Source organism: Tiliqua scincoides, chromosome 1 (assembly GCF_035046505.1).
Source record: "Tiliqua scincoides isolate rTilSci1 chromosome 1, rTilSci1.hap2, whole genome shotgun sequence".
Taxonomy (NCBI): Eukaryota; Metazoa; Chordata; class Lepidosauria; order Squamata; family Scincidae; genus Tiliqua; species Tiliqua scincoides.
In genome coordinates this window covers 37,662,984-37,678,490 of record NC_089821.1, presented here as the reverse complement: position 1 = coordinate 37,678,490, position 15,507 = coordinate 37,662,984, and the positions used below count along the sequence as shown (strand labels likewise).

At 44.5% G+C, this 15,507-nt stretch overlaps 1 protein-coding gene across 5 annotated transcripts in view; it reads right to left on the bottom strand.

The window, feature by feature from the left end:
- ANO5 (anoctamin 5) overlaps positions 1 to 15,507 on the bottom strand; it is an 89,434-nt gene that overhangs the window by 43,921 nt on the left and 30,006 nt on the right. For 4 of the 5 annotated variants that reach the window (XR_010794890.1, XM_066637132.1, XM_066637101.1 and 1 more), the window contains exons 3-4: positions 11,961 to 12,005; positions 9,323 to 9,436 (exon numbers count right to left, since the gene is read on the bottom strand). Coding sequence is in view for 4 of the 5 variants with exons in the window: in XM_066637132.1 (XP_066493229.1) it covers positions 9,323 to 9,436; positions 11,961 to 12,005 (159 nt within the window). In the remaining variant the exon portion in view is untranslated. The remainder of the gene's footprint in view (positions 1 to 9,322; positions 9,437 to 11,960; positions 12,006 to 15,507) is intronic. The other variant, XM_066637114.1, reaches the window with a different exon arrangement.

Here is a 15,507-nt window from a genome sequence, read left to right as displayed (position 1 = left end):
CTTTAACAGTATCCACCCCATCACTGTGTTATAATCATGAAGTAATGAACAGGTATACTACATTATTTAAATCAGCCATTTTCAACCCCTGTGCTGTGGCACACTGGTGTGCCATGGATGGTCTGGAGGTGTGCCATGTGATTTTGGGGGAGGATCATTTGTTAGTGGGGCCGCTGGGGGATGTGAACCCCTGCTGTCAATGTGATGTCAATTGTCGAAAAAATGACAAAAAACAAAATTTTCAAAAAACCAACAAAGCCTTGTCAATTGTAGTGCCTTGTCAGTGTGCCATGAGATGAAAAAGACTGAAAATCGCTGATTTAGATTATTACAGCAGAATGCCATCATGAAAAGCTCTAGCCTAGTGTTTCTCAAACTGTTGGTTGGGACTCACTAGGTGGGTCGTGAGCCAATTCCAGGTGGGTCCCCATTCAATTTTTTAAAAAAATCTATTAGACTTGCTGTTACCATGGTATGTCATGCATTTGGGGATATCTGTACTTTTAAGAGGCTACTACGTATACGCTTTTACCAATGATAGTAAGTGGGACTTACTCCTGGGTAAGTGTGGGTAGGACTGCAGCCAAGGACTGTTAAAAATGTTCCTGCTTGATGAAGCCACTTTCAGGAATGACATCATTTCTGGTGGGTCCTGACATATTCTCATTCTAAAAAGTGGGTCCCGGTGCTAAAAGTTTGGGAACCACTGCTCTAGCTTGCTATAAACACCCAGGTTCTCAACCAATTTGGGTCCTAGACAGCTGTGGGCCTCTTGACAGTCTGGGGCCTTGCCTAGTACCCGACGTGGCTGGCCCCAATGAAGAAAGAGGAGGTATCTTTCTGAAACTGTTCCTTTGGAAAAATCATGGTACTTACCACACTTTTCAATGATGTGAGCTTTTCTATAATTTTGTATAAATTACTGCCCATATGAATCTAAGGGTGGTACTATCATTGTGAGCACAATGCCAAATACAGCTGAAATCTAAGTAAATAAGTTTAGGAATAGAATGTAAGCTTCCTTCCTCTGAACGAAGTTTTGAAGTATTTAGAAACCAAGGCCATTTTCATAATTTCAGTATGTTGCTTTGCTCTGAAATCAAACAGCACTGCAGTTCTTCAGATTCCTTTCACTTTGTGTTCAAGACAGAAGAGGGACATATTAGCTGGAGTTACTTCATATGAATGTTGAAGTGTTCCATCAGCATAATATGTATGCAAAACAAAACAAGCACAGAGACTTCCAGAATGTGTAGCCCTCTGATGCTTTCCCACGAATGCATCTATTCTTAGCCCACAGAACTCTGCCAAGTGGCTCTGCTATAGAAAGAGGAATGCAGGAGGACTCCCAGTGGTTAATGTACAATACTACACTCTATGGCAGTTGTTCTCAAACTCTCAGGGAGAGTTTGAGTTGCAGTAAGTGTGTGTGGGGACAGGGGAAAGGCAGCCCCTTTGGTGGGGCACAGGGGTTTGCTGCCACTTACCAGAGTCTGCAGCAGCTTCCCAGGGGTGCGGGGAGCCCTTCCACCAGCCTCTACAGGGCTCCCCACATTGTGGAGACCCTCAAAATCTCGATCGTGACCACTTCTGGTTTTGTGTCCACGAAACTGGAAGTGGTTGCGATCATGATTTTTACTGACTCTGCAGCATGAAGAGCCCTGCGGAGGCTGGCACGGGGACTCCCCACACTCCTGGGAGGCTCTGGTTAGTGGCAACAAGCCCCTGCCCCCCCTTAGAGCATGATCCAGCAGATCATGTCACTGTCTTCCCCCCTCCCTGCCCCTTAAGGGGGCAGAGGCCAGGGCTCTCTGGCTGAAGTGTCACAATGCTCCAGTTTGAGAGCCACTGCTCTATGGGCATTTTCTCACTCCTTGTAAACAAAATATCAAGCCCAGCCTGTAGGTCAGCAAAATATATATAACTAAATTAATCCACAGACATGGCCATAAGACAAATGGAAGGTGCTGCTAAATTACACTTAGAATTGTCTAATAACCCAAACATCTTCAATCTTGAAGTCCCAACTCTGCATAGTAGGTGCAGCTTCTACCTTATAGCCCACCCAGATGCTGCAAATGTCAAGTGATAGAGGCAGTAAAAAGCATGACTCAGATTCACAAAATCTTCTTGTGGAATCTGGTATATGAAAATTAGGTGGTCATGGTTGCACAAATCGGAACTGGAGACCGGTATCTCCATAATGTTTCCCATCAGGACCAGCCCTACTAAGTGATAGACCAATAGCCCAATCCTAGGGGACCTTTACAATGAAAAAACTCATGTTTCACCATCACAAAAGTCAAAGTGATACAACAAATGAAACACCCTTGTCGAGTGTGTTGGAGTTGCCAACATAAATATCCAGCCGCTCTATACCTGACACTGAAGGACTTGGCCTGTGCCAGAGGCAGTAAAGAGGTGGCAGGAGTGGGCTGAAGGCAGATCAGAAGAGGTTTGGGGTGTGGAGGATGGAGGGCAAAGGCATTTCAGAGGATGGAGGAGGTGAGTCAGTGGCAAAAGAAGATACTGGAATCCTATCCCTGATGTTCCAGCCTGACTCTCCCCCTTCCACTCCTTTGCTTGCTTACAGCCCAATCCTATGCTTTCCTAGGGCTGTAGTGGTGCTGTAATGGCAACCACTGCATCCAATGGCCAGGTTTCCTAGGGATAAGGGAACAAACATTCCCTTACCCTGTGTAGTGGCCAGGCTGCCCAATGGGTCTCCTTGGATCTGTGCCCGCTATTGAGCGGGCGCAGGATCAAGGAGACCCCTGTCGGGTTTCCCAGAGATATGGCTCTGCTGCCATCTCTGCCCCCTCCCGGGCTCTCTCCTCCCCTCTCTCCACCCTTCCTCCTGCCCTGAAAAGGTCTGTCTCCTGTCAGTGGTAGAACTTACTGTTGGGAGCCCTTGCCATTCATCCTCCAGCACTGCACCAACTGCACTGGGCCCAGCACCAGTGGCGTGCCAGTATCTCTGGTGCAAAAAGTATCTTTTTGCAAGAGGCCAGCAGTGTGGCCCATAGGATTGGGCCCTTAGGCCAGTAAAACAGTTGCCATGGATCTGAGGAGATCCATAGGCAATCAAGTGGCCTACTGGGAGATACATAAAATTTTTTACTTACCTCTGAATGGCCATCTGTTAGTCTGCCTCTCACAGTATGCAGCGTGCTCACTCTTGGCGTGGCTGCATGCTGTGGAGTGGTGGAGGACAGGATTGGACTGTTAATGTTGCACTAAGTTCAGTACTCTTCAGAAAAGATTTCATAGTGGTCTCAACCAAAAACTAAACTAAAAACAGCAGTTTTCAGAAGAAGAGACAGTGAAACACAGAAGTGTGTTGGGAAAAAGTTCAATTCTGCTGAATGAGGTGCAATTTCAAGATTAACTGTGAACCTGAAAGTTCTGTTGGGTCCATGGCCTTCATTTTATCAACTATCCCTGTTAGAGATAAGCATCCAATATAAACTCTCTTTCAAGGGTTACCCAAGGAGGGTTTACTGCTGTGGTCAATGTACTTAAGTTTCAAGATCAACAGACTTACTGTAGTATATACAAAGTACATATGTAAAGCTTAAAAGTGTATCAGATAAGCGAGGTCACAATTCACAACATTAACTGGTGATAATGTTTTATCTATCCTTGCTTTATCTATCCATTTATCTATCCATCCTGGCTTTGCAATTTGGACCACACAACGGTAAAGTACCAGATATGAAGTGCTTAAAAATTCTCAACCAGCCTGAAAATGAAGAACAATTAGTATCAGAATACAGAACAATACTGATCATGGTAGCATTCTATGGCATTCTTTGTATGGATAAAAGCAACTAAATTGCTCACCCACAAGCCAGCAACTCTATCATTACAGATTATGAACTGCAGAACAGAAAGTGTAAACATAATGTAACGAAGGCAACCTACAGAGCTAAGTATTCTTTGGGCAGTGCTTCCTATTACAACAGTACCAGGCAACAGGAAACTACCAAATGAGTCAGAAGAGTTAGTCACAAGCACTGAATATTTTCATGCTGCCTCATAATATACAGCACTAGCACTGAGACTAGAGACATAAGCTTTGCAATGCAAAGTGTACTGACAGTCCAGAAGCCAGACATAATCCTCAGTTGTTGTGAGGAAAGCACCAAGGGGCATGTCACACAAAGAGAAATGAGCCCTGGTCATGCAGTTTGTTGAATGCGCATTACCTCTTTACTCAAGGCCAAGTGGCTGATGGCTCCATTACCTTCCTAAGCCTGTTTTTAGATCAAGATTATGTCATACAGAAAAGGCGGTTCATTCAATTATGGTCAATTAACACTGCACACAGCAGTCGATTTGCTACCTGGCTATTGTATATAGTTGAAGATTATTGTATTGGCAACCTTCAGTCTCGAAAGACTATGGTATCGCGCTCTGAAAGGTGGTTCTGGCACAGCGTCTAGTGTGGCTGAAAAGGCCAATCCGGGAGTGACAATCCCTTCCACACCGGGAGCAAGTGCAGTCTGTCCCTGGTCTGTCTCCCTGGCTATGGGCCTTCCTTCTTTGCCTCTTAGCCTCAGACTGTTGGCAAAGTGTCTCTTCAAACTGGGAAAGGCCATGCTGCACAGCCTGCCTCCAAGCGGGCCGCTCAGAGGCCAGGGTTTCCCACTTGTTGAGGTCCATCCCTAAGGCCTTCAGATCCCTCTTGCAGATGTCCTTGTATCGCAGCTGTGGTCTACCTGTAGGGCGCTTTCCTTGCACGAGTTCTCTATAGAGGAGATCCTTTGGGATCCGGCCATCATCCATTCTCACGACAATGCTGCTGAAGATTATATAGTAATTGTATATAGTTGAAGATTCGTTTGTTTTATATACCAATAAAGGATTCTATACACCCCTATTCATTGCACACATCAAGCATGTCTGCTAATCCATTGTTTTTCAAGGTGAATTTTGTTAAGTCCAAAGCTTCAATGTGTGTTTTTCCAACATGAAAGAATATGCCATACAAACACATTGCCAAGGAGTTTCCAAAGTTTCACACCCCTTTTCACACTGGGATATTGGCTATTCATTCTGCAGCAGTGCTGGTGCTAGGTTGCTGGGATCCCTGAAGCAATATCCTGCACTGGTCTCCCCACTGTGCTCCCATCTACTCCCTTATAGCATTACTGGGTGCTACCAATGCCACTTTAGGATTCAAGAGCTGGTCTGGCTGGAAGAGCTCATTCATGGGCATGAGCCAGCGCCCAACCTGACCGGCACTTGATGCCGCTATCCCCACTATGGAATATTTTAAATTAGGAGTTCCTACAAGCTTCAGGCTTGCAGGAACTAGTTTACTTTTTACTAGAACTATGAGTTCCACCACTAGGGTCAGGTGCAAAACTGGGGCAGGTAGTCAGGGAGACAATCTTACACTTAGATCAAGACACAAAGTATTTGTTTTCAGTTCCAGAACTCAACTACAGGTGGCGCCACTTATCTGCAGATTTGGCACCTATGGATTTGTTCCACTGCGGATGCAGAACCCGAAGATTGCCCCACTGCAAACCTTGTTCTGGTCATGTCTGAGAGGCTCAAAAACCCACCTGGAGCAGTTTTTGATGACTTCTGGTTTTCATTGAAAACCACAAGTTATAAAAAACAACACTCCAGGTGATATTCTGAGCTACGGAGAGGCTGCATGCTACTTCTCCAAGGCTCAGAATGGCTCTGGACGTGACTGGAACAAGGCTACAGGATGCAGTGTCAGCAAGGCTCCGGCTGTGTTTGGAGCAAAAGTGGGCTCCAAAAACCATGGATTTCATTATCCATGGTTTCTGGTATCCACGTGGGGTCTGGGAACAGAATCCCTGTGGATAAAAGGCTCCACCTTTCACAATAAAGATCCAATTCAAGTTTTCTCCTAAGCTTTCATCCTCTCAGCAGTCTAATTTGGAGAGGGGGAAAATGCATCTGTTTTCTGCAGCTATTGTCCAACAACTGGGTGACAGAGCAACTACTGCTGATCCATCTGAAATCATCTAGCAATCTTTAAGGAGATCCCAGCCCTTTCCTGCTTTAAACAGTGAAACATGTGACTACCTTCCTATTAAAATTAAGCAGCTAGAAAAGCTTCTTTGTTCTCTTTTCATAAGCCCTCTTAAGCCTAGTATTCACACTGACTTGAAATACAGTTAAGCATCACACCAGACTGCAGGGTATGAATGGACTGAAAGGATGAGCAAAACAAGATATCCTGTCTGGCAAATCTATGAAGTACAATTGCCAAGATTCCCCTTACAAGTCACACATTGGGTGAAGTTCTAGTGGGCTTTTCTAATGGGGTTTCAGGCCCCTCCTTTATTCATGAACATGCTATACTGAGTTTGCTGATCAAGTAGTCTTTTGTGAAACAGCACATAGTACAGTGCTGCAGATCTGTGCCTTACAGTGAGTCTCCTCCACCACAGTGGGGAAAAGGTTCATAGTGGTAGCCAGTCATTCTGAGTTTAGTTGATGGGCAACCCAATCCTATCCTTGGCTGGCCTGTACAATGCAGCACCACTGCATTCCCTGCATCCTGTAGGCTGGCTGGGAACCAGGCCAGTGGGGACAGGCAAGTAAAGGCCATTTTTACCACCTCCGCTGATCCCTGAACTCCAAGGGGCCTAAGATCTATGCCAGCAATTTTGCTGATGTAAATCTGTTAGGTCCAAGGGAGGGGGAACAAATGAGGATAGGATTGGGCCATTAGTGCAGCATCAAGAGAGAAAGGAAGGAGATAGGAGGAGGAATAGAGGTATGACCAATGAGTGCATGTGCGTTTGTGGAATAGAGAGAGAATGGGGAAAGTAATAGAGGTGAATGCAAGGCTAGAAATGAGGAGAGGGAAAAAATGGGAGCAACAGAATGAATTGGGAATAAGACTGCCAATAAGTTATTCTTAATATAAGAAGAGCCTCCCTGGATTAGACCAAAGCATGCAACCAAGAAAGCATTCTGTTTCCAACAGCACTGACTAGGTGTGGGAAACCAAGAGGGAGATGGAGGTAACAGCTCTCTTTTTCCCTGGTTTCTGGCACTTGGACAGTTCTTCCACTGTAACACAAGCTCATGTGCATGTGATTTTGATGTGCTAATCGCTGATAACAAAAATGAGCGATCATCATTTTTGATAAACTAGTTATATTGAGGGTAATTCACAGTCAAAGTTCACATAGGATAGGTTCAGTAAAGTTCAGTAAGAGTTGTCTTCTTTCACAGCATGCTTTTACTTTTAAAAAAAGCTCTTTTGTCAAAAGAATGTGATAAAAATGATCTGCAGTTCACGAAAACTTATGCCACTATAATTTTTAAGGTAAACCAGACCCTGCTGTCTTTGCTGCAGCAGACAAATATTGTTTATTTCTCATATAAAACATCAGTGTTCAGAGCTTTTATGTGCCTGCATGACACACTGATGTCAATACCACAGACTTAAATTGGTTTTAAACTTCATCAACCGCCATGACTTCTGCCCAACGAAACTTGGAAACTTTGGTGAAGCATGGATATGTCTGTTAGATCCCCAACGCCCCAGTTCATTAGGAAAGCTGTGCTACTGCCCAGCAATAACATCGGAGAATTCTTCAGTTTTCACATGATGTATCAAAAAGCAATATATTATTATTTCAGAGAAAACCTGCAAATGCAGACATATCATGAAAATGGAGGGTCTTAAAGCTCTTGTGACAATTTAAATAAAATCTTAAAGGACTTTTGAGACATACTTGAATTCAATCTGCAGAAACTGAGAAGTCATAAACCCATTGCAAATTTTTAGCAATAACACCTTAATTTTGACATATTTGCACTGTCTATTGATGTTGTATTTTCTGGGTTACATTCAAATTATTCATGACTAAGCAGCACCGAAATCAATGAGACAACACCCGTGTTCAGAAGTTAGCTGCCGTTCATTCTTATACATGTGGACACTTCCTGGCAGTGCCCATGGCTTAGACCTGCCTTGTTGGTGAAACGCTACCTGAAGCCCTGCTTTCCTATGATCATGCGTCCAATGACAAATGCTGAACTGATGGAGATCCCCCCTGAGTGTGTCACCCTGAAACTTCCCAGGGGAAAACTCATACAGCTGCTCTCTCTCCATGTTCAGCTTTTGTTGCCACAGGCAAACACTGATTGTGAGGAGAACTGGGGCTTAGTGCACCATCAAGTGAATAAGGGTTAAGTCAGGTACACTACCAGCAAGTCCTCACTGATACAAAAAGGTGTGGGAGCTAACTTCTGAACAAGAGTAATTTAACTCTCATTAATTTCACTTAGACAACTGATGGACAACCCAATCCGGTACAAACCCAGCCCAGTGCAAAACCCCACCCCCCACCAAGGCAGCTGCACTAACAGGGTGCACACTGCATCCTGCAGGGGAGGTTCAAATTATGAGGCCTCCTCAAAGTAAGGGAACACTGCCCCGGGTATAAACCTTCACTACCCCACCAGGTCTACTTGGACCTGCACCAGCTATTTTGCTGGCACAAGTTCAAGTAGACCAGGGTAGGTGGATCAAGGTCGGCAAGGGGGACAGGATATTGGCAGAGCCACATAACTGCACCCATTTCAGCCACGATTCACCCTTCATCCCTCCCACCTTCTGTCCACCACCCACACCAACTTATGGGTGTTGGGGCTTTTCAGGAGGCCGCTGGAATGTGAACTGTGGCCAGGCTGCGTGGAATGGTCGGTCATATTTCGTGACCACCGTAAACCATGCTGCACCACCAGAACCTGAATTCCAGTGGCATAGTGGGGCCATAGGAATGGGCTTTAACTTTACTCAGATACAGCCCTCTGTGTTCAAGTGGAAACTAAACTCAATGCACAACCAAATAACACAGAATAGCACTCAGGCCTGCAACCAAAATAGCAATATCATCAGAAGATACAGAAACCTGCTGATGTTTCCTGATTTATCACATAGCACATTCTTGTTTCAGTTCAAGTGGCTAATATCAATGCATCTTGACTGTTGCAGTTATGTTGTGATTACTCAGAACATTTTTTCAGAAACAGCAGAACTTCAGACAAATAATATTAAATGTGGAAAGCATTTAATATGATCACCTTCAATGAAAGACGCAACATTTAGAATGACAGTATGAAAAACGTCTCTGCAGAAGTAGGTACCAACCTAGAACAAAATACCAGGGATAAATGCAGCCTTCCCCAAACCTTTGTCAACTTTGGGTTTTCTAGACAAACTCTCTCGTTCTGGTGTCATATAAGAGGATATATAACACAGTGAGCATCTAGATGCTTTTTGCCACTTTAGAAGCTGTCATTTAAATAAACTTACCGCTTTCTTTTCCCCTTCTTTAACTGGATCATCCACATAAGCAAGTACAAAGTCTATTTGCCGGATACCATCTCTGAAGAAAATAGAATCTTTGCTTTGATGTCGCTTATCAATCTAGAGAGAATACAATGCACACTATTAACATCCATAGCTGCTTAAAAGTATGGAACAAACCACCCTTCAGTTTGTTTTAAGCATTCAGACGCCTACAGCCCAATCCAACCTAAATCCCTCCCTTCTGCCGAGGCGGGGTGCCAAGGAGGCATGTGCTGCATCCTATGGTGAGAGGGGCAGCTGGAGAGGTCTGCTTGGGGTAAGTGAGCTCTTGTTTACTTGCCACAGGAAAAGCTCCCATAGTCCCTATGGGACTCCGCAGTCCTGCGCCAGCTATTTTGTTGGCATAGGACCAAGGCATGTAAAAGTGGCGGAAAGGGAGAGGGAGAGAATTTGCTCACAGGCTTGTGCTGCTGATCCTGACCTTTCCCCCTCCCTGCCCAGAAACGGACCTCTCCCTCCCTTCTCTGTTCCGCCTACTGCTTGCCCCCAACACCACTACCTTTCTGCCAGCAGGCTGGCAGCCTCACTGTGCTGGCTGGCTGGCAGTGCTGGAGCATGCCACACCAAGTAATTTCTGTCAAGTAGTTCAGGCACTTCCTCCTGGCTCCTGCTGCTGGAATGCATGTTCCACCAATGGAGAATTTAAGTAGGATTGGGCTGTTTGTTCCATAAGAAGTATATGGCCATAATAAAGTCTGAATTTCAATTTCTTTTTCTTGTATGAGATATATGAAGTCACAGCTGAAGCTCCCTATAGTCCATGGGCATACTTGGGGGCTTTTTGTAATACAAATTTTTACATAGCACTTCTTCTCTCATTTGCATTCACCCGCCACTAGTCTCCCAGAGATGCACTCACCCCACTGACTCCTCTTCATGAATGAACAAGTAGAAGCACACATTCACGAATGCCCACCAACTCGCCTTCCGCTCACTCTCTCTGCACACGCTCAAATCACTCACCTCTAAATATCATATTGTTGCAACAAGATTCATGAAGCGACAACATGAGAAGATCGCCGATTGCATGTGTTGCACATACACAGAAACCATACATCAAACAGGTTGTTACACACAACATACATTAGTACAACGACGAGAGACTATCTTTAAAAGTGTTTTAGTATTCGCCTATATACCTGCTTTTAGTAGCAATTGCAAACATTGAATAAGCAAGATAGTCCCAGCATAAATTTATAGTGTAAAATAAAAGCATTTATTACTGATGTAAAATTGAGACTGTTGGAATATGTGAAAGCAGGAAGCACAGCACAGCAGCAGCTCTGAAATTAACAAAAATCTATTTCCTCTTTCATATAGGAAAACAACAAATGGCCTGCAAACGGCTAGCTAACTGCACATTATGTGGGAACAAATGAAGCCATTTTGCACTTCCTTTCAAAAAGGATGTCCCAGACTGCTTTTTAAAATTTTCAATGTGTTTAATAAAAATGTAGTAGTAGTAATGGCCAAGCTCCTCCCAGTTTATTTCATATTTGGTTTAGTCTTTCTGAGCTCTCCACCGGTGCTCCTCCGCCATCACTAAGTTGGGAAGTTTTCTCCTCTTCCCAACTTACCATGCAATGGAATAGCAAGGAAAACACTGGCAAGTAATCCAATAAGGAAGTCCCATACTAAAGTTCCAGACCTCTCAGCAACAATGGAGGTTGCTTTCAGTTCCTCTTGGCTCAGCATAATTGTATTACAGGCTCCCTCCCTTCCAGTCCCAGGCTTTAGGAACAGTGGATACCATAAGATGCTTCCATGAATACTTACCAGTGCCATCCATACCCACATTGCAATGGTAAATTTGAGAAAGGACAGATCTGGTAGTCAAATATTGCTTAGGGTGTCTGTCTGCACAGGCTCTAACTGTGTGATCTATAAACTGGAAAAATGGAATATACGTATTGTGGAATTGAACCTGTGTGCATAGGCCACTCCATACATCTTTGACTAACATATGGAGACTGGATAGTCAGTGGGCCAGGACCTGCAGATGCACTCCCTTTCTAAATATACAAACTGGTTGGTGACATATGTAGCTGCCTTATACTGAGTCAAACCATTGGGCAAACTAATCATAGTACTGTCTATGGCTATGACGCATAGCAGCAGAACTCCAGGGTTCCAGGCAGAGATTCTCTCATCCTCATCTCATTTTCTGCATGAAAAAGGGGAGGGGGGCTCTACCACTGAGCTAGATCACCAGCTCCTTTGGAACTTGAATCAAAGTCTTGCAACTTGGTATCTCGATAGTATATATAGCCTAGTTCAAAAACTAGATCTGTCAGAAACCAAGTAGTAACATAATTCAGCTCAAGTGTCTTCTAGTTAGGTAAGATCTGCGGATATTTAGATGGAGCTTGGATAAAATGAACAAATCATCATGCTTTTTTTCTGGTTTAAATTCTGCCCTTGTTTATACTAGTGTAAACTATCACAGAGGTACAGTATAAATAAAAAATAGTGAGAGCATTTATCCGATTATAAGCCCTGTTCCCAACTGACAAGAGACATCACATAGTGAAGCTTGTTATCACTGCAGCCATCCAAGCCATTAACAGCATAATAAGTTTACCCTGAGACGTCGCTTCAGGAACAGATTGAATCTCCTTCCAGTCCGCTGGAACAACCAACAGGGAGTTAGCATATGAGCACACCATCCAAAAAGCCTAAGTCTGAAATGGCTCAAAATTCCCTAGGGATAGGAAGCTTTATTTTCTGGAACCAAGGATCATGATTGGCAATTTTAAATACATCAGAACAAAGAACATTTTTTTCAGAAATTGGATGTACATATCAGAGCAGGGGTGCTCAACACGTGGATCGTGATCTACCGGTAGATCACGAGGCAAAATGAGTAGATCGCGGAGCCCTATCTCTCCAAACTGTTAATATGTCAGTTTCGTCTAGCAACTAGACGAAACTGACATATTTAGCTGACACTAAACTGACACTTTAGCTGCTCTTCCCGCATGCAGCAACAAAACTGACGAAACTGATTAGACTCCAGCAGGGGCTCCATACATTAAAGGGGGTGTCTGTCAGACGCTTCCTTCCCCCCGGTAGATCTCCGGGTCTTGCTGGGTTTCAAAGTAGCTCTCGAGCCAAAAAAGTGTGAGCACCCCTGTATCAGAGCCTCTCAGGTACAATTCAGATGTTCAAAGTCTTCCCTACAAGGTGTGCCTTGACTGTCTCCATCTTTGCAAAGTAATATGAACTGAGAGACATTCATTGAGATAGTGATAGCAGTTTGGAGTCAAATCCCAAGACTGAAGCAAGTGAAAAAAGTGCTGCTGCACACATGGACATTGTTGTCAGGAAGCAACAACTGTATCTGTAGGCATACCATGTAACTTAGGTTCCTCAGTCCCTTATATACAATAGAGGGGTATCACTTGAAATGGTTTCTGAATGAATGGACTTGACTGCAGCCCAGATGAAGGGCTAATCTGTCCAAATGACAACTAGGAACTTTCAGAGCAGTGCAGTCTGTGGGACAAAGTTCCTGCTGTCAGCACTGAAATAATCCAAGGAAAAAGATATGAATTCTGTTTGCCAGGGTAACCTTCCCTGTTTCCAGTTGAGAGCTACAAAGAGCTACAACTGGGTGGGTGGATGTTCCCTCCACAGAGCTAAAAGCAGCTGTGAAACCTCGTATTTTATTGCTACACTATTGGTTCACCAGAATGTGGTTAACTAAAGTTTAGGAACTTCCTTCATCATATATGCAAAGCAAAAGCCAAGCCATCTGCCTCTTAACAGCAGAGAAGGTTGTGTACACATTTTTAGCACTTTACTCCCTGAAGGGAGCTGGTTGATCCCCTAAATCCAAAACAAATAGGAAGCCAGCCACAACCTATAAGAGAGAAGTGCAAATTCTGGCTATGGCTTTCACCACTGAAAATTAGTTAAACGGAGGCACTTTTAAAAGAAATAAAAACAATTTGGTTTCTCATGATGGATGGCTGAAGACCCACTGGAACAGGCAATACCATGCAGGGGGTAGAATGGGGTAGGGAGAAGGGTGGATCAGGACTGGGAGGGAGTGAATTCAGCAGTGGCAGCCAAATGCTGACCCTCTTCCCAGGACTGATCTGCCTTCCTGGATCAACAAGAACATGGGCCAGCCATTGAGCTGACCAGGCCCAAGTTGATCCATGGTGGCTGCTGAAGGTTACCCTGGGGCAAGGGATGTTTCCTTACCCCAAGGAGGCCTCCACTGACCAAAAATCCCCCATGGGATACAGCAGAAACTACACTGATGGTGCTGCATCCACCACACAGGGATTGAGTTAGGACTGGGGTGTAAAACTTACTGAAGCCCACTGACATCATCCTGGGATATGGATGAGAGAATGATCAAGAGCACTAGGAAAGTGCAACAGATAGTGCATAACAGTAAAGAGTGGCGACTTCACAGCCACACACTGACAATCACCACCCAAAGAGTCAGAGGCAAGTTAGGGGAAATTCCAAACCGTGGCAGGATGCAACCTACATCCTCTTTCACCAGCCTAATCCACTGAGTCCTTGAGGATAATGTGGTGCACTTAACTACCATAAGTGGCCAGATTCTTTTGAAATACATTCCCTTGGTCAATAAAACGTATTGCATTTAATCTTCAAAATGGAAGAACAAGAAAAGGTTAGCTCTTAAGGGAGACCTTGTTGCTCCATAAACATTAGTATCATGCATTCACAGTAGCACTCAAAACAAGAAAAGTTAGCTATCTATAGGATAGTAAGGTTATTGAATTACCAACATTGCAGGACAGTCAGCAGCCCAATACACCATAAACTACCTTCTAACATGCTCCAGCATAGAAAATGCTAACACAAGCATTCTCTCCTCTCTCTCTTAAACCCACACCCAGGTTTTATACTCCAAATTAACCACACCTGAATAGCCTCAGTCTTCTTCTACTTAGCAACCAGCTTAAAATCTCACACTTAAAGGAAAAGACCCCTTGCCCAACCCTGTGACACATGTTTTCAAGTTTTCAAATTCACAAAACATTGTGTTGGAGGTTCCAAAGAGTTTGCCATGACTGACTTCTTTTAACAGCCTAACTAGATATTATATTGGAAATGGATGAATTAATCTTAGACATCTTTCATTTTTGTTAGGCAGCTGGGGAGGGTGTGGATGGGAAGCAGTTGAACCAGGAGGAGCTACAGCACAGGAGGGTCTAATCTCCCCCCCCCCCCCATGGACTACAGTTTCCAAACTGACATTCTAGAATTATCACTATTCACTAGAGAAGGAAAAACAGGAAGACACCACAATGCAAGTTTTTCTCTCTGCGGTGAATAAGTGCTATAAGGAGGAGTCTGCCATGGTAGATGGGAAAGACAACGCAATCCTGAGCTGCCCAACACACAGAGATGTAGCGGTGCCAAAAATAGCTGCCGCCGGTGGCTCCTCGGGAGAAGGGGACTTTCGTCCCCTTCCCCTGGGTACAGAGAATAGCTCTGCAATGGGGCTACTTGATGCACTGCCAACCCAAAGGTTGATGGTGAATCACGAACGTCCGTTTTGGGCGGTGAGCTCCACCAGTCCCGCTTCCCTCCCTCCCCACTCCCTCCCCCCAGCATGCCTTATCCCCACACTCTCCCTACCTCCCCCCACTCCGGAATGCCTCCTTCCCACCGTCTGCCCGCCTCCCCCCCTCCCTGGAACACTTCCTCCCCGCCTCCCCCCCATGTCTCCACTTACCTCTCCGCTGCTCTGCAGTTTGTGAGACCACCGAGCAGTGGAACTCTGGTGGCCACCCAGTGCTAGGGCCGGCAAACGTGCATGTTTGCAACAGTATGCGCCTACGATAAGCACTGTTCAGGATTGGGCCCTTAAATACTCCCCTCCCCAACAACAGGCTCTATTCAAATAAATACACCAAAGCTGCATTAGCACTAAAGAAAAGATGGGGTAGATGCGCTCATGTATCTCCAATGTCATATCGATTTTTGACCCTTAACTGTGAAAAATATAATAGCATATACAAATTGAGATCATACTAAAAGTACCTTAATACTCAATTAGTGCTCTCCAAGACAAAAATGTTCAAGGAAGGGACTGCATTAGAAAATATAACAAAGTACTACTTTATTTAAATACACTGAGG